A 19,679-nucleotide genomic window follows, 5' to 3' on the forward strand; every position below is an offset into this window, starting at 1 on the left:
ATAAGAGTGCGTGAGAGCAAGCTAAATTTTGAGAGTTTGGTAATTGAGAGCTTGCAAATTTCTACTGGAGGTTTTTCTTCAATAGAAATTTGCAGCATCGAAATGCTATTTAATTCAAACAAATAGCAAAAGAGACAAAAACCTGCTGTTACTATCCTGCAAGTTTTTACTGGCAAATATTCGCTGGAAAAGACTAGATAGGACAAAAAAGAAACGCAGTAATTGTGTATCCATCATAGCAAGGTTCACATCAGCGAATAGAGAAACGAAGGGAAGGAGAATCTAACGCACTAGATGGCAGATCAGAATCATGGCGAAACAATTGAAGGTGGTCTCATTTGTACAAAAACCACAAATCATATGGTGCAATCCGCCATCTTGCCATCAAGCTGATCGACGTTTTGCCAACACACTCAAAGAAATTTGTGAACGTGTGTGTATACGTTTGCGTACATGAGCAGAGAATATGCGAGAAAGAAGATGACAATAAAGAGAATGCAAACAAAAATCTGACATCTTAATACCGTCAAACTTGGCCGGCTGTTAACATCTGTTCGCATGAGACCACCTTTATAAATCCGCCTTGGATCAGAATGGCAACTTTTTAATCATTAGCCTTAATTATGTATTATGTATCTCCACATTTGGCCACCTGAAAAGCCGAACAGAGTACCAACCTTAAGGCCAAAACAGAATGAGCACGTAGAGCCTGACATAATTACAAGGTAGAGAACTGTAAACAGCTGAGTACAGCATTTTCTCGTGAAGTGCACTATCTTCAACGAGTTTTTTTGTGTGTTTGTCGATAGCTAAGAACAATACACATACAAAAAATAGCGCGAGCTAGTAACATACTCAAAATCAGAGTTGCACTAATCATTGATTTTGACAGCTAGTGCACTCAATATTTTGTTGTTGGGCATCTGCCACTACCAGTAAATAAATATATCTTGCCTAGAGCTTTTTTAACGTTGCGTTGGAAAATGCAACTCTGCAAACAAAGCCCATAAAAGCAACACTCAAAAACTAAACAATATTTAACTTTGACGGCAGTAAAACAGAACGTTTGACCGTCTCCAACTCATCCTTGTCACCATTCATTTTGAAGAAGTGTCCCTCCCCCAAGTTTCCAAGTAAATTTAAGAAGATAGTACTTACGCCATCAAATAGTGTCATTTAACCCATCGGCGGGTGAGACGGGCCCTGGGGAATTTTTTCAAGGTCACTGGGAACCTATTTCATTGATGTCAAAAAAAAAAATTACAAAAATGCGTTTTTATACAAAATATCCATACAAAAAGTACAAGGTCCCTGTGAACCCAGGATTTCCTAATAGAAGGTTAGGTCACTTGCTCAAAAATAAAGTGGTTCGGCACCATGTATATCATAAAAGATGTCAAATCTGGCGATTGAAAATGTTATTCAATAGGAGAAAACGTAAACAAAGAATGTATGTAAAAAGGGAATAAGTTGACGTCCTCAATGCCAAAGTACTGTCAAAAATTAAAAAAATGGATATCGGCTGATCGCTTGTCTTAACCTTATTCAATGAATCCCGACCTTGTACTTCAGCAATCGCAACGGATGAGGCGTCATGTCAAAAACCCGTTATATAGGCGGGAAATAATATCTTGACGATAATTTATGTTATCGTAATCGTTTTCGCTATCGTAAGTTCGACTTAAATTGCTGCATATCCCCTGGCGTCTGTCAAAGACGGAGAACATCTGTTGTACGCGGCCTTTTTGGACTATCGATTAGCTCGTTTTGTAAACAGAAACAGAAAAGCCTTTGCTACAAAACCCCAAAAGTCTTCTAATTTAAGGAATTTTCAATCAAAATGTCACCTCTTATACCACTGCGAGATCCCATGGAGGATTATAACATCAAGCGCTTTTACAATTGTGTGTGTGCCCAAACTTTTTCGACCTCGGGTAAATTTTTGTTTGCCGGCAATAGATCAGGAGATATTTTTGTGCAAAGGTATGAGGATTATGATGGTATGAAAATTTTCTGAGAAATATTTTGTTTAATTTCAGTATTGCTAATTTCCAAAACGCCGAGGAAGCCCGTGAACCATTAAAAATCTACTCCCAAGGAGAAGAATTGGAAATCAATAGTTTGAGCTTTCATCGTGGCTTTTTGATAGTGGGTTCTATTGGTGTGGTCTATGGCCTTAAGTGGGTAGAAGAAAGGGCTGAATTGGCCACACAACGTGCTTGGGAAATCAAAATACCTCTGGATGTTGAGGCCATAGAAGTTCCCGATGTCAACTGTATGTGGCTGCGTCCCGAAACTGATTCCCTGTATGTGGGTTGTGGTGACAATGTTGTCTACGAACTAGACTTGGAAGATGGTCGCATTGTACGCAATTATAAGGGCCATGAAGATTACATACATGGTGTATGCGGTTCTGGTTTGGATAAATTGTACTCAGCCTCTGAAGATGGTTCTGTACGCATGTGGGTCACCAACCAAAAAGAATCCACCGCACTTATAGAGCCCCATAGAAAAGAGAATTTGGTGCGGCCAGAAATGGGTAAATGGCAAGGAGCGGTTGCCGCCAATGATGATTGGCTGCTATGTGGTGGAGGGCCCAAACTATCTATTTGGCATTTACGTTCCATGGAGTGCACAAGTGATTTTCCCTTTCCGGGCAAAGTGCATGTTTGTGATTTTGTAGAAGATATGGTATTTGTGGGAGGTGAACATGCAAACGCTCAATTCTATGCTTTGAATGGCAAGCTGAGAGCTGATATTAAGACTGAGAATACCGCTGTTTACTCGGCTGTGTGGAATACCGATCCGGAGCGTTTTATGTCCATTGCTGGCTTTAGTAATTGGCTATCAATATTAAATGACTTTCGCTTTTTGGATAGCAAAATAGAATTGTATCAAAGTAAGGACAATGAAAATGGAACAAAAAACATGGAAAATGATATGTGAACCAGAAATAAACGACTCGGAAAGAAATGAAACGAGAAATAATGATTTTGAACTGTTTTAAGAGATTTATTGCCGATCTAGTTAGGTAATTTTTTTTTAATTATAAGCTTATTTATAGAGGAAGAAAATTCTTAATTTTGCTATATCGCGGATTTTTTAGATGCTCTCTGTTGGTTGGCACGATAGTTGGTTTTCACTCTTAATAATTCAAGAAAATAATTCAAAAAGCATATATGGGGCAACTTTAAGTCAAGATAGGCGACGAGGGAAATTAGGTAAGTATTTTTATTATTATTTAATAACATCATTCCACTATCCGCAACCTGTGGACACGTCCGGTAGCTCGCAGCAAAACTTCTCGTGACAGCAATGAACACCGCACAGATTGGAGCTCAATGTTCCAGCCTGTGTGGTGCTTTGAACTATCCCGTGTCATGTAGATGTATTTATAAAGCTGTCATAGGACGACATTCGGTTTACCATTTGGGTCCATGAAAGGTCTATGAATCCAAAAGAACTGTATCTGCTGATCCATTACCGACTTTGTTGGCAAACAAATCTATTTAATTGTTTTTTATGTTTATTTAAATATTAATCAGCCGAACATCTATTTTTACAATCTCAATAACAGAGAAACTAGACACAGTCACCTTTACAGGAGTAAATAACTACGAGTACAAATATTATTTTTTTACTCTACTATAGTTTTGCATTTGTCTTTGCCTATCCACAAGATCTTAACTCCATCACCATTGTCCGCATTGTTCGCATTGTTCTTTTCAAATTCACAATCTCCAAATGCTAGTTTCCTGCAAATTTAAAAGGGGTATTTTGATTAAAATTTTTTAACTACTAACAATGAATTTGTAAGAAATTTTTCTTAAACTTACTCTGTTTCCACAAAATTTACCAACATATCGATAAATTTCTTGGAGATAATTTTCTCATCTGGCCTGGGAGCACTACGTATGGGGTAATGCATAATCAAGGACAAATCATCTAAATGGTTGGTACCTAAAGGGAATACAAAAATACGAGGAGAATTAAAATAAAAATCTTGATAAAGAACAAGTAAAAGGCGTTAATTTCGGCCGGGCCGAACTTTGCATACCCACCACCTCGGGTATATATGTAAACCACTTTTCGTCAAAATCCGGTGAAAAATGCATATCTTATGCCCCATAGCAGCTATATCGAAATATGTTCCGATTTGGACCTTTAGCCTTTTAAGGGCCCAAAACCTTAAATCGAGATATCGGTTTATATGGCAGCTATATCCAAATCTGAACCGATCTGTGCCATATTCCAGGAAGATGTCGAGGGGCCTAACTTAACTCACTGTCCCAAATTTCGGCGACTTCGGACAATAAATGTGCTTTTTATGGGCCCAATACCTTAAATCGAGAGATCGGTCTATATGGCAGCTATATCCAAATCTGAACAAATCTGTGCCATATTCCAGGAAGATGTAGAGGGGCCTAACTTAACTCATTGTCCCAAATTTCGGCGACATCGGACAATAAATGCGCCTTTTATGGCCCCAAAACCTTAAATAGAGAGATTGATTTATATGGCAGCTATATCCAAATCTGGCCCGATCTGGGTCAAATTAAAAAAGGATGTCGACTGGCCTAACACAACTCACTGTCCCAAATTTCGGCGACTTCGGACAATAAATGTGCCTTTTTTGGCCCCAAAAACCTTAAATTGTGATATCGGTCTATATGGCAACTGTGTCCAAATCTGAACCGATTTGTGCCATATTCCAGGAAGATGTCGAGGGGCCTAACTTAACTCACTGTCCAAAATTTCGGTGACATTGGACAATAAATGCGCCTTTTATGGCCCCAAAACCTTAAAAAGAGAGATCGGTCTATATGGCAGCTATATTCAAATCTGGACCGATCTGGGTCAAATTAAAAAAGAATGTCGACTGACCTAACACAACTCACTGTCCCAAATTTCGACGAAATTGGACAATAAATGCGCCTTTTATGGGTCCAAGACCTTAAATCAAGAGATCGGTCTATTGGGTTGCCCAAAAAGTAATTGCGGATTTTTTAAAAGAAAGTAAATGCATTTTTAATGAAACTTAGAATGAACTTTAATCAAATATACTTTTTTACACTTTTTTTCTAAAGCAAGCTAAAAGTAACAGCTGATAACTGACAGAAGAAAGAATGCGATTACAGAGTCACAAGCTGTAAAAAAATTTTTCAACGCCGACTATATGAAAAATCCGCAATTACTTTTTGGGCAACCCAAAATAAGGCAGCTATATCCAAATCTGAACCGATCTGTGCCATATTCCAGGAAGATGTCGAGGGGCCTAACTTAACTCATTGTCCCAAATTTCGGCCACTTCGGACAATAAATGGGCCTTTTATGGCCCCAAAACCTTAAATCGAGAGATCGGTCTATATGTCAGCTATATCCAAATCTGTACCGATTCTGTACCAAATTGAAGAAGAATTTCGAACGGCCTAACACAACTCACTGTCCCAAATTTCGGCTAGATCGGATAATAAATGCGCCTTTAATGGCCCCAAAACCTTAAATCGAGATATCGGTCTATATGGCAGCTATATCCAAACCTGGACCGATCTGAGCCAAATTGAAAAAGGGTATCGACTGACCTAACATAACTCACTGTCCCAAATTTCAGCAAAATCGGATAATAAATGTGGTTTTTATGGGCCTAAGACCCTAAATCGGCGGATCGGTCTATATGGGGACTATATCAAGATATAGCCCATCTTCGAACATAACCTGCTTATGGACAAAAAAAGAATCTGTGCAAAGTTTTAGCTCAATATGTCTATTTTTAAAGAATGTAGCGTGATTTCAACAGACAGACGGACGGACATGGCTAGATCGTCTTATATTTGTACGCTGATCAAGAACATATATACTTTTTAGGTCCGATGTGTTGAAAACGGAATGACATAATGAATATATCCCCATCCTCCCATATATATGTTCGTCAGTATTGACAAATGACAGTAATGTTGTCATTTGTCAACCTTAGTTATTACAGTTTGAACATATTTGCTCGATATGTGATACGGATTAATTAATAGCCCATTTGAAGACATCCGCCGAGGTCCATCAAAATTGGTTCAGAATAAGATATGGCACCCACTTTGTACTTATAGGGTATGTGTAGGGTACTATACAGTCGGCACCGCCCGACTTTTGCTTTTCCTTACTGATTTTTCTTACCAAATTTTATGTCCTTCCTGCCACTGAGTGCAACGCCTGCACTTTCATCAGCTGGATTGTCATAGACATAACTGAAGATGGGTGTCTTTGAGTGTTGGCTGTGTAGTTGCAATGTTTCCACAAGGCCATCCTTAAATAGAACATCCGTGTACATTTTCTGTAGCTCCAAATAATTTTCCACAGAGAATTTCTTATCGCCCATATATTTTTCCCTCAAAGCTTTGGCATATTCCACTGGATGATCTTTGAAGTTGTTTAAAAATAGATTCTTGGCAGCCAAGTCTGGCCAGTGATCATTTAACAGATAAATATACTCCTGACCGGTTTTGGGATTAATTTGCAATAGCTCAGCGGCATTGTAGCCACCATCTTCAGCGGTAACAGCAGCAAGGTATGGTATATGATTGAAATTTCCCGATTTTATTATGTCCCTGGGATGTTGAGTCAAAAAGGCTTGAGGCGCCTTCTCATGCTCCACCACAGGACCAAAAGTTGTGAAAGGATTATAGCCAATATTCTGGAAATGTTTAACACTTGAAACTATATCCTCAGCAGGTTTTTGTTGCAGACACTTTTTGATTTCTAGGGAGTTCTCAGTTTTGGGACATTTCATAACTGCAGCTAATTTGAAGGCATTCTCGCGAGCATTTCTGTTGATAACCCAGGGATTTAGGGCGACACCACTAAAGGAGACAGCGGTTTTTATGACACCCTTAGATTGGGTGTGCAGCATTTGTAAGTGCGTCGAGGCTCCTCCTGCCGAGAATCCAGTAAGCATTATCTTCTTGGGATCTCCCCCAAATTGGGCTATATTCTCTTGCAGCCATTTCAAAGCCAAACGTTGATCTTTCAGACCAAAGTTTCCCGAAATAACCTCATCCTCTGTGCTCAAGAAACCCAAGGGGCCCAGGCGATAGACCACCTTGACCAATATGATATTGCCATTTTCCATTAAATAGTTCGGGTGATAAAAGTTTACATCGCCAAACATAAAGCAGCCACCATGTAGATAAACCATTACCGGATAATTGCTTTTACCAGTTTTGGGTTTGTAAATATTGACTGTTAGGCAATCCTCGATGCCAGTAAGTTTATCTGGTTTATCTTGAAATTGATCCCATTGCATGCACGGCTTGGGTGGTACACTGGCATCGAATACTTCATGCCATTTTCTCACATAAGGCTGTGGGGCTTCAAACCTCAGCTTTCCTGAGGGTGTTTCAGCATAAGGTATCGACTCATAGCTGTAATACTCATCATGATCTTTGCCCCGCAGTTGACCATTGGTTATTTGTATTACCAGAGGATCGTTTTTGCTTTTACCCCACCACACTCCGAAGGCAACAATTAAAATCGAAACCAACACCAAGTACTTAAATTTCATCTTCCGAAACGATTGAGAGCTACTAGACGACTGATAAGAAATTGCACAAAATTGTGATGCCAGCAAAAAATGACTAAACTCTGTTGTTTCAATCTTTTCCATTGCATTGATAAGTTATCTGTAGAATCGGGGAGGTCGTACTAAAAATGGAAAGTAATTTGCGCTGGTTCTGTTGATACAGGACGGGTTTCGATTTCAATCTTACAGATCACAACGTTACACTCGTTAGAACATTATGGCATATTAACGAGTAGATTATAATACGAGTACTATGTAGAGCTGTTTGAGGACAGCAATTAAGAGACGTCTATTTAAACTTTTTAGAAACAACTAAACTTTACTGAAATTAAAACTTGCTATTACACAGGAAAACATAAAAATCGAAATTAATTGATCCAATTAATTTTTTAATTGAAACTGCTTCAATAACGACAATGATAATAATAACAGTTTTATGAAAGATGATTGAAAAAATTTTCAACTAAAAAATTTTGCATATTAAATTTAAAAAATTATTGAAATTTCCAAATAATTTTATAATTGATCCAATTATTTTGTTAATTGATTCAATTAATTTTTTAATTGATCCCATTGAAACAAGTAAAAAGGCGTTAAGTTCGGCCGGGTCGAACTTTGGGTACCCACCACCTCGGGTATATATGTGAACCACCTTTCGTCAAAATCCGGTGTAAAATGTATACCATATGACCCATAGCAGCTACATCGTAATACCGATGTGAACCATAAACGACACGGATATCGAAAAGCCTAACATAAATCACTGTGTAAAATTTCAGTAAATTGGATTATAAATGCACCTTTTATGTGGCCGAGACTTTAAATCGAGATATCGGTCTATATGGCAGCTATATTCAAAACTGAAACTATTAGCAGAAAAATGTCGAAGAGCCTAACACAACTCACTGTCCCCAACTTCGGAGCAATCGGACAATAAATGCGCTATTTATGCGACCAAAACCTTAAATCGAGAAATTTATATGGCACCTATATTCAAATCTGGAACGATCTTAGACAAATTGAATAAGAATGTCGAAGGGCTCAACACAACCCACTGTCTCCAATTTCGGTTACATCGGACAATAAATGCGCCTTTTATCGGCCCAAAACCTTAAATCGAGAGATCGGTCTATATGGCAGCTATATCCAAATCTGGACTGATCTGTGCCATAGTGCAGAAGTATGTCGAGGAGATTAACTTAACCCACTGTTCCAAATTTCGGCGGCATCGGACAATAAATGCGCCTTTTATGGACTTAAAACCTTAAATCCAGGGATTGGTCTATATGGCAGCAATATCCAAATCTGAACCAAATTGAAGAAGTATGTCGAAGGGCTTTACTTAACTCACTGTCCCAAATTTCGGCAAAATCGCACAATAAATGCACCTTTTATGGCCTCAAAGCCTTAAAGCGAGAGATCGGTCTATATGACAGCTATATCCAAATCTGGACCGATCTGGGCCAAATTGAAGAAGTATGTCGAAGGGCCTAACACAACTCACTGTCCCAAATTTCGACGACATCGGACAATAAATGCGCCTTTTATGGCCACAAAACCTTAAATCGAGAGATCGGTCTATAGGGCAGCTATATCCAAATCTGGACCGATCTGGGCCAAATTGATGAAGGATGTCGAAGGGTCTAACACAACTCACTGTCCCAAATTTTGGCAAAATCTGACAATAAATGCGCCTTTTATGGGCGCAAGACCTTAAATCGGGAGATCGGTCTATATGGTAGCTATATCCAAATTTGGACCGATCTGGGCCAAATTGAAGAATAATGTCAAAGGGTCTAACACAACTCACTGTCCCAAATTTCGGCGACATCGGACAATAAATGTGGCTTTTATGGGCCCAAAACCTTAAATCGAGAGATCGGTCTATATGGCAGCTATATCCAAATCTGGACCGATTTGAACCAAATTGAAGAAGAATGTCGAATGGCCTATCATAACTCGCTGTCTCAAATTTTAGCAAAATCGGACAATAAATGTGGCTTTTATGGGCTCAAAACCATAAATCGAGAAATCCGTCTATATCGCAGCTATATCTAAATCTGGATATAAGACCCAAAATCGGCGGATCGGTCTAAATGGGGGCTATATCGAGCTATAGTCCGAAATAGCCCATCTTCGAACGTAACCTGCTTAGAAAGAATCTGTACAAAGTTTCAGCTCAATATCTACACTTTTAAAGACTGTAGCGTGATTTCAACAGAAAGACGGACGGACATGGCTAGATCGTCCAATTTGTTTACCCTGATCCAGAATATATAAAGTATATAGGGTCGGAAATGGATATTTCGATTTGTTGCAAACGGAATGACAAAATTAATATACCCCCATCCTTCGGTGGTGGGTGATTGGAAATTTTTGAAATTTCCAATTAATTTTGTAATTGATTCAATTAAATTTTTAATTGATCCAACTAATTTTTTAATCGATAAAATTAAAAAATTTTTTTAATTATTTCAAAGGCCGGTTTAGATGGGAGCTATTACAGGTTATAGACCGATTTGAACCGTACTTGACACGGATATTGGACGTCGTAACAGAACTCTACATATAGTAAAGGCAAATCCTTTGAAACAGCCCTTCACGACCTAGTCGAGTACATAGAGGGTTCTTTTGCTGTCAAGGAATTTACAGTGGTAGCATTTCTTGACATTGAAGGTACTTTCAATAATGTAAAACCGACGTCAATTATGAAGGAGTTGAAGTTTCTACTAAAAAATGCATTACGGCTGGCTTGGGATCTGTGGATCTAAAAATATGGGTCAGCAGAAGAACACCTCTCTCACATTCTCTCCTCCCAAGGAGACAGGTGCCACTGTAGGCAATTTGTATCTCCTGCTGGAAAGAACAACTTCTGTCGTATACGGATTTTCACCTAGACCACTTTCGGTATCTCACTTTGCTGATGCACGTAGTATGCCTCTTAGAGTGCTGAAGTATACTTCTTAGAGTGCTGGGAAACTTCCAGCTTACGCGACCAATTTAACACCTTTTCTTCCAGAGACTATAATATATTGTTAATGGCTATATTGCAAAGTAGGAGGTATACTGTCTCCTCTACTTTGCAATATAGCCATTAATAATATATTATTGTCTCTGGAAGAAAAAGGTGTTAAATTGGTCGCGTATGCTGATGACGTGGCAATTGCGGTTAGGGGAAAGTTTCCCAGCACTCTAAGAGGTGTACTTCAGCACTCTAAGAGGTATACTCCGTGGATCAGCAAAGTAAGCTACCGAAAGTGGTCTAGGTGAAAATCCGTACAAGACAGAAGTTGTTCTTTTCAGCAGGAGATACAAATTGCCTACAGTGGCACCTGTCTCCTTGGGAGGAGAGAATATACATCTGCAAGAGAGCCGTTGGCAAAAGTTGGGGGTTAAGACCGCCCGTCATGCATTGGGTATATACTGTAGTTGTCAGACCTATAATGCTATATGGTGTTGTGGCCTGGTGGACGGCTCTTCAAAAATCCACCTACTGCTCAATACTTAACCGGATCCACTGACTAGAACAGACGTTTCAGCCATTGTGTCCATCATGACAGGTCCCTGTCTAATCGGAGAACATGCCGACAGATTAAAGTTTGCCAGCAACGACTTTTGCAGATGCTGTGAAGTCATCGAAGAGATATAATTAGGAAGCTTTACGTGGTCAAGGTATAAATCCGTACAAGACAGAGGAGGAGAGAATGTTCCATTTACAGAAAGCGCAAAATATCTGGGTGTCTTGCTGGACAAGAAATTGAACTTCAAATCGAACATTTTGGAAAGGGCAAGAAAGGCCACTCTTGCCCTAGACACAAGCAAGAGAGGTATTGGCAAAAGTTGGGGGTTTAGACCGCGCGTCAGGCATTGAGTATATACTGCAGTTGTCAGGCATATATAGCTATATGGTGTTGTGGTCTGGTGGACGGAAGAAGAGACTGTAGACATTCTGTGTGTGTGTCCCGCACTAGCAGTCAGAAGGAGGTTTTCATTTCTTTGAGAACCTGTCCGATTTGGGGGATGTGAATATTCGCAAGTTGTTGGGCTTTTTAAAGCGATCTGGATGGTTCAACGGTAGGTACTAGACGGCATCTTCCTTCTTTTGTTTCTGTGGCATCACAATGGACAAAAACGTCTGAGTCTGATGGCAGACTGCCAACAGACGCGCAATTCTTTTCCGATTGGAATGAAATTTTGCACGACGTGTTTTGTAATGACTTTCAACAACTGTACCAAGTATGGTTCAAATCGGATGATAACCTGATATAGCTGTCATATAAACCGATCTTGGGTCTTGACTTCTTGAGCCTCTTGAGGGCACAATTCTTATCCGATTGGAATGAAATTTTGCACGACGTGTTTTGTTATGATATCCAACAAATGCGCCAAGTATGGTTCAAATCGGTCCATAACCTGATATGGCTGCCATATAAACCGATCTTGGGTCTTGACTTCTTGAGCCTCTAGAGAGCGCAATTCCTATTCGATTTGGCTGAAATTTTGTACGACGGATCCTCTCATGACCATCAACATACGTCTTTATTATGATTTGAATCGGTCTAAAGCCTGATAGAGCTCCCATATAAATCTCCCTACTCCGATCTCCCTATTTTACACCTTCCCGATTTCCCTATTTTACTTCTTGAGCACCCAAAGGACACAATTCTGGCACCCAAAGGACGAATTGGCTGGCATTTTACACAGGTCTGCAACGTGTAATTCAATTGTGGTCCGAACAGGACCATATCTTTATATCGCTCTAATAGCCAAACAAATCTTTTCTTTTATCCTTTTTAGCCTAAGAAGAGATGCCGGGAAAAGAACTCGACAAATGTGATCCATTGTGGAGGGTATATAAAATTCGGCCCGGCCGAACTTAGCACGTTTTTATTTGTTTTCCACTTACCAAATTCCACATCCTTTCTGGATGTCATATAATGACCAATACATTGGTCAGCTGGATTGTCGTAAACATAACCATAGACGGGCGCCTTTGAATGCTGGCTGTGTAATTTCAAAGTTTCCAAAACACCATCTCTAAACAGTACGTCAGTGTACATTTCCTGTACCTTTAGGAAATTCTCCACCGAAAATTCCCTATCGCCAAGATATTTTTCTCGCAAAGCTTTTGCATACCCCTGGGGCTGATCTTTGATGTTGCGCAAAAACAGATTCTTTGAGGCCAATTCCTCCCAATCATCATTCAGTAAGTGGATATACTCCTTGCCAGTTTGGGGATTCACTTGTAAGAGTTCCACGGCATTGTAGCCGCCATCTTCTGCTGTGTAGGAGGCCAGATATGGAATGTGACTGTAAGTACCAGCTTGTATGATATCGCGGGGATGTTGGGTGAGGAATGCCTGAGGGGCGTTTTTATGCTCCACTACAGGACCAAAGGTGGTGAAAGGATTGTAACCGAAATTCTGGAAATATTTTACACTTGCTACAATCTCTTTGGCAGGTTTTTGCTGTAGACATTCTTTGATTTCTTGGGTATCTCGTGTGTTGGGGCATTTCAGAATTTCTGCCATTTCTAAAGTATTGGCACGGGCATTTTTGATCATTACCCAGGGATTGAGGGAAACGCCACTAAAGGAAACAGCCGTTTTTACCATGTCTTTGGTACTGGGATGTAGAACATGCAAATGGGTTGAAGCTCCACCAGCTGAGAAGCCGGTTAGCATTATTTTCTTAGGATCTCCGCCGAATTTGGCAATATTTGCATGAACCCATTTCAAAGCCAATTGTTGATCCTTTAGGCCAAAGTTTCCGCTGATATGTTCGTCCTCTGCACTCAGGAAACCCAAGGGGCCCAGACGATAGACGACCTTTACCAATATAATGTTGCCGTTTTCCATTAGGTATTCGGGTTGATAGAGTCTGATGTCACCAAACATAAAACAGCCTCCATGTATGTAAACCATTACAGGGTAATTGGTTTTACCCGTCTTCGGCTTGTAGATATTGACCGTTAGGCAATCTTCCACGCCTCCTACCTTGTCCTCACCTTCAATGAATTGATCCCATTGCATGCAAGGGTTAGGGCTAATGCTGGCATCAAAAACGTGATCCCATTTTTGACTATAAGGCTGAGGAGCTTCAAATCTCAAATTTCCCAGAGGGGCCTCAGCATAGGGTATCGATTCGTAACTGTAGTAAAGACCATTGTCCTTACCCCTCAACTGGCCGTTGGATATTTCAACTAGCAGGTGATCTTTGCTTTTTCCCCACCAAATACTCCACAGGCCGAGTAAAATCGTTGAATGTTTCCGAACGAATGAAAAAAGTTGAACTAGACTTTACCTTATGGAAATGCAAAATGAACTAAATATGGGTTTGCCGCTTTCGGCACCCCATAATTTGGGCAGGTAGTTTGTAATTTAAAATTAGCCATTTAAACTTGTTTTCTTTGGCATTATCTAATATTGAAAGCTAATAAAATAAACAAAAAGGGGTCGCGCGATAACCTGATATAAACGATTGAAAGTTAATACAGTGGTTTCGAGCATTGCTTTTGCTAGTAAAGTGGTTTTAAGAATGTTTATAAGTAATAGCAACAAGGCAAAGCATGCCAAGTCCCAGCAACTCATTATAGGTAAAACAAGTTCTATGCCGGACATCTCTTTGTAGGCAAACAGAGGATAATGATAACAATTGCGTCCTATATGGGCTCAAGAAGTAATATCAGGAGATGGGTTAAATGGGAGTTTAATCAGGTTAAGAAACGATTTGGACCATACTGGGCACAGTTGTTGAAAGTCATAACAAAACACCTCACACAAAATTTTAGCCAAATCGGATAAGAATTGCGCCGCCTAGAGGCTCAAGATGTCAAAATTCTAGCTAGCTATATTAGGCTATTGACCGATTTAGGCCATATTTCTGCAAATTTTCAAGCGCCTAGCTTTATTTTTTCGAAAGTTAACGTGCTTTCCACAGACAGACAGACGGACATGGCTAGAATACTTCCTATTAGTGTAGGCCGGTTGTGATCTTAAATGGGACATATCGGTCCATGTAACAGGATTTTGACTTCTTGAGGGTCTATACGGCGTTCTTCCTATCCGATTGGGCTGAAATTTTGCACGACGTGTTTTGTCAGGACTTCCAACAACTGTGCTAAGAATAGTTCAAATCGGTCCATAACCTGATATAGCTGCCATATAATCCGATCTTGGGTCTTGACTTCTTGAGCCTCTACAGGGATCAATTTCTATCCGATTTGGCTGAAATGTTGTATGACTTGTTTTGTTATGACTTCCAACAACTGGATAAATAATGGTTCAAATCGGTCCATAATCTGATATAGCTGCCATATAAACCGATCTGGGGTGTTGACTTCTTGAGCCACTAGAGGGCGCAATTATTATCCGATTTAGCTGAATTTTTCTACAACGGCTTCTCTCATGACCTCTAACATATGTGTCGAATATGGCATGAATCGGTATATAGCCTAATACAGCTTTCCTATAAACCGATTTCCCTATTCTTACTAGATTTGGCTGACATTTTACACAATGACTTCTACTACGGTCTCCAATATTCAGTTCAGTTATGGTCCGAAATGAACCATAACTTGTTTGATATCGGAAGGGGGGCGGACCCTCCCCTTACCCCAAAAGTACTACCCAAAAATAAAAGTGACCGATCGGGACAATATATTAATCAAATGAAAGATATTCAAGAGTAGAGTACGAATTTTACAATAAAAGTTGGGTCCATGGGGGGCCGCCCCAACTCCAAAACCCCTTAAAATAGGTTTATTTGACGATCATGACAATATGGGACTCAAATGAAAGATATTCGGGAGTAGATTACGAATATGGTCAGGAAGTAGGAATAGGCTTTATAATTTATTGATAACGGAAGGGGTCGGACCCTCCACCGTTACCGCAAATACACAACCCAGAATCAAAAGTGGACCCATCGGGACAATAAAAGTATCAAATGAAAGGTATTAGAGAGTAGATTAAAAATATGGTAATAAAATTTGAGCCTAAGTACCCATCGGCTGCTCTAACCCCAAAACTCCCCCAAACAGCAATATTGGACGTTCATTTCAATATGAGGCTTAAATGAAAGGTATTCGGGAGTAGATTTCGAATCTGGCATACAAGATTAGATCGAAGTATAGGGGGTCACGCCAACCCTCAAAAACACCATTATACCCATTATGATACTTGGCTGAAGCGATTTTCTTAAAATTTTCATAGATTGTGTACGTTTGTCTGGAAGGAAACATAGGCTATATAATTTTTAGATATCGGGTGGAGGCGGACCCTTCGCCTTACCCCAAAAACGACACCCATATCCGAAAGTGGTCCGATCGGCCCTAAGGGTATCAAACGAAAGGTATTGGAGACCAGAAAACGAATATGGTATTTGGGTCCAAGGTTTTGGGCCCATGAAAGGCGCATTTATTGTCCGATGCCGCCGAAATTTGGGACAGTGAGTTATGTTAGGTCCCTCGATATATTTCTGCAATATGGTACAGATGGGTTCAGATTTGGATATAGCTGCCATATAGACCGATCACTCGATTTAAGGTCTTGAGCCCATAAATGGCGCTTTTATTGTCCGATTTCGCTGAAATTTGGGACAGTGAGTTATGTTAAGCCCCTCGACATCTTTCTGCAATATGGTACATATGGGTTCAGATTTGGATATAGCTGTCATATAGACCGATCACTCGATTTAAGGTCTTGAGCCCATAAATGGCGCTTTTATTGTCCGATTTCGCTAAAATTTGGTACAGTGAGTTGTGCTAAACCCTTCAACATTCGTCTTTAATCTGGCCCAGATCGGTTCAGATTTGGATATGGCTGCCATATAGACCGATCTCTCGATTTAAGGTTTTGGGCCCATAAAAGGAGCATATATTTTCTAATGTCGCCGAAATTTGGGACAGTGAGTTGTGTTATGCCCTTCGACATCTTTCTGCAACATGGCACAGATCGGTCCAGATTTGGATATAGCTGCTATATAGACCGATCTCTCGATTTAAGGTTTTGGACGCATTTATTGTCCGATTTCGCCGAAATTTCGGACAGTGAATTGTGTTAGGCCATTCGACATCTTTCTGCAAGTTGGTCCAGATCGGTCTAGATTTGGATATAGCTGCCATATAGACCTATCTCTCGATTTAAGATTTTGCGGCCATAAAAGGCGCATTTATTGCCCATTATCGCCGTATTTATTGTCCGATGTCACCGAAATTTGGGATAGTGAGTTGTGTTATGCCCTTGGACAACTTTCTTCAATTTAGCTCAGATCGGTCCAGATTTGGATATAGCTGTCATATAGACCGATCTCTCGATTTGAGGTTTTGGGCCCATAAGAGGCACATTTACTTTCCGATATCGCCGAAATTTGGGTCAGTGAGTAGTGGTAGACCCTTTAACATCTTTCTGCAATATGGCACACATCGGTCCAGATTTGAATATAGCTGCCATATAGACCGATCTCTCGGTTTAAGATCTTCGGCTCCTAAAAGCTCTTTTATTGTCTGATTTCGCCGAAATTTGGGCCAGTGAGTTGCGGAGGCTCTTCAACAACTTTCTTCAATTTGGCTCAGATCGGTTCAGATTTGGAAATAGCTGCCATATGGATGGACTTCTTGATTTAAGGTTTTGGCCCCATAAAATGCACATTTATAATCCGATTTCGATGAAATTTGACACGTCCGTGTCGCATATGGTTCAGATCGGTCTATATTTGGATATGGCTACCAAAAAGACCAATATTTTGATGAAAGGTGGTTTACATATAAACCCGAGGTGGTAGGTATCCAAAGTTCGGCCCGGCCGAACTAAACGCCTTTTTACTTGTTTTAATGTAAATTTTAGAAAAAAGAATTGACAATTTCTAAACCACTGTTTAAACATAGTGGTTCATTAAGATTATTTCAAATGCTTTACAATACATGCTTGATGTTTGACTTTGATGTGTGATGAAAGTTACGATTAAGTAAAAATGCAGCATAAACCACTATACCTTTTTATGAACGCAACCCTAGTTGTATATGCATCATTTTAGCATATGAACAACCATGTGGTGATTTTTTGCAAGCAAAATTTAGCTGAGGCGCTGTTTTAATTGATTTTTAGTATCTTTCGTTTTTAAAAATTATTCGGTAAAAAAATTTTTAATATACACTTGGTCCAGAGAAGAAGCATGGAATAGTTAAGTGTTAATGGACACCTCGACATTGGTGCCGAACATAGTACAGATTAAACCCTATTTATTTAGAGCTGCCATATATTGGGTTGCCCAAAAAGTAATTGCGGATAATCCCGGAGTGCCTCCTTCGCACGTTTTTGGTCCGTGCCAGGATTGAAAAGAACCCCGGACCCTGGTTTTGTTCGGTTTGCCAGAACCACTTCCATCATCTGTCAGTGTCCGTGAGGTGTAACCGGTGCATGGAGTGAGTACATTTCCAATCTTCCTCTGGCCTTACGTTACTACGGGAGTATATACACACTGAATATGTTGCAAGGTGCTATGCGAACATAGACATCAGTGGTTCACAAGCGTCGTCGTCGTCGTCGCCTTCTGCGTCCTCGTCGTCGGACTATGTAGCCTCACGATTTCTCCCGTGCTGTAACATACGCAACAGCAGCATCCCAGCCCCAATATTGCCAGGCCAATGCCGGGAAGTGTATAATTTTTGCAACTAAACTGCAACGATCTCCGTGGCAAGATCGATGAGATTGTGGATTTTATCAGCCAGAAGAACATAATGGTTGCAGCGAACCAGGGGACAAACCTGACTAACACCTGCAGCTTGCATAGTTGTCACGGATACAATGTGCTACGTAAGGATCGCTTAAGGAATAAAGGTGGAGTGGATTGGCCTTCGTGATACACCATTCCGTGCAGAATAGACCCATCTCACCAGCGCCTGGCGCTAGTGACCCCTACATGGAGTGCATGGGATAAGCAGTCAGATCCGGTACTGCCGAGATAGAGCTATACAACGTGTACATACCGCCGGTTGATGGCTGTGTTCCAAGTAATGGCCAGGCTTACAAGCCCGACTTATGTGGGCTACTATCGGGCCATAATCGTCTGGTTCTAGGAGACTTGAATGCGCATCACATCTCACGGTGATGCCCCTCTACATAACGACCAGCGGGACATAGCTTTGGCAGAGCCGATTAAATTGGTGCATGAGGATGCCCCTAGTAGGATTAAGAGGAGGTGTAGCAGCTCGCCAGCCGTTTCCATTGCATCCCCTGATCTCCTGAGTGACGTATCCTGGCAAGCAGTCATCTCTTTGGGGTCAAACCACCTCCCCATAATTCACACCACCACCTCACCGACCACCCGACTTCATAACCTCTGAGCGCCGGACGTTTATCAATCAGAAGAAGGCCGATGCAGTTGGCTTCAGAGAGTACACTAATGGCCCTTTAGTGAACTAACACCCACCCCCAATGTGCTAGTTGCCGAGAGGAAATTCCGAGACACCATTAACGCTGCAGCCGCTCGCCTTATACCAGCCGGTCGAATACCCCAAATGCGGCCCGATTTCCAGGCGCAGGCAGTGATACTCGCAGCTGGGTGGGATGGGATTCACGGATCCCTCCAACTCCAAAACCAACGAGCTGAATCTGGAAGATTACAGGGTAGTCAACGAACATAAGAGGAATTTGTAGCTGAAACACTTGGAGCAATGTAACTTAGGTATAGCTTTCGGCAAGCTGTTGTCTACTGTTAAGTCACTCTCGAAGGCCGGTAGACGGCCTTAAATCTCACCACCACCTCACCACTCAGCGACCACCCGACTTCATAAACTCTGGGCGCCGGACGTTTATCAATCAGAAGAAGGCCGATGAGGTTGGCTTCAGAGAGTACACTGATGGCCCTTCAGTGAACTAACACCCACCCCCAATGTGCTAGTTGCCGAGAGGAAATTCCGAGACACCATTAACGCTGCAGCCGCTCGCTTTATACCAGCCGTTCGAATACCCCAAATGCGGCCCGATTTCCAGGCGCATTCAGTGATTCTCGCAGATGAACGGGATGGGATTCGATGCACGGATCTCTCCAACCCCAAAACGAGCGAGCTGAATCTGAAAGTTTACAGGGTAGTCAACGAACATAAGCG

General features: G+C 40.8%; 3 protein-coding genes across 3 annotated transcripts; 1 reads left to right on the top strand and 2 right to left on the bottom strand.

The window, feature by feature from the left end:
• Positions 1 to 1,726: 1,726 nt before the first annotated feature.
• On the top strand, positions 1,727 to 2,991 carry LOC106093553 (THO complex subunit 6). Its single transcript, XM_013260621.2, has 2 exons — positions 1,727 to 1,983; positions 2,040 to 2,991. The coding sequence occupies exons 1-2, from the start codon at positions 1,841 to 1,843 to the stop codon at positions 2,944 to 2,946; spliced, it is 1,050 nt and encodes a 349-aa protein (XP_013116075.2). The 5' UTR covers positions 1,727 to 1,840; the 3' UTR covers positions 2,947 to 2,991.
• Positions 2,992 to 3,508: 517 nt separating this feature from the next.
• On the bottom strand, positions 3,509 to 7,669 carry LOC106093555 (esterase-5B). The gene is made up of 3 exons (XM_013260623.2): positions 6,169 to 7,669; positions 3,837 to 3,960; positions 3,509 to 3,755 (listed from the first exon to the last, which is right to left on the bottom strand). The coding sequence occupies exons 1-3, from the start codon at positions 7,652 to 7,654 to the stop codon at positions 3,638 to 3,640; spliced, it is 1,728 nt and encodes a 575-aa protein (XP_013116077.2). The 5' UTR covers positions 7,655 to 7,669; the 3' UTR covers positions 3,509 to 3,637.
• A 91-nt stretch (positions 7,670 to 7,760) lies between these two features.
• LOC131997739 (esterase-5B-like) lies at positions 7,761 to 18,359 on the bottom strand. The gene is made up of 3 exons (XM_059369182.1): positions 18,336 to 18,359; positions 12,477 to 13,752; positions 7,761 to 7,831 (listed from the first exon to the last, which is right to left on the bottom strand). The coding sequence occupies exons 1-3, from the start codon at positions 18,357 to 18,359 to the stop codon at positions 7,761 to 7,763; spliced, it is 1,371 nt and encodes a 456-aa protein (XP_059225165.1).
• Positions 18,360 to 19,679: the final 1,320 nt, after the last annotated feature.

The sequence above is a fragment of the Stomoxys calcitrans genome, chromosome 1, assembly GCF_963082655.1.
Source record: "Stomoxys calcitrans chromosome 1, idStoCalc2.1, whole genome shotgun sequence".
Classification (NCBI taxonomy): domain Eukaryota; kingdom Metazoa; phylum Arthropoda; class Insecta; order Diptera; family Muscidae; genus Stomoxys; species Stomoxys calcitrans.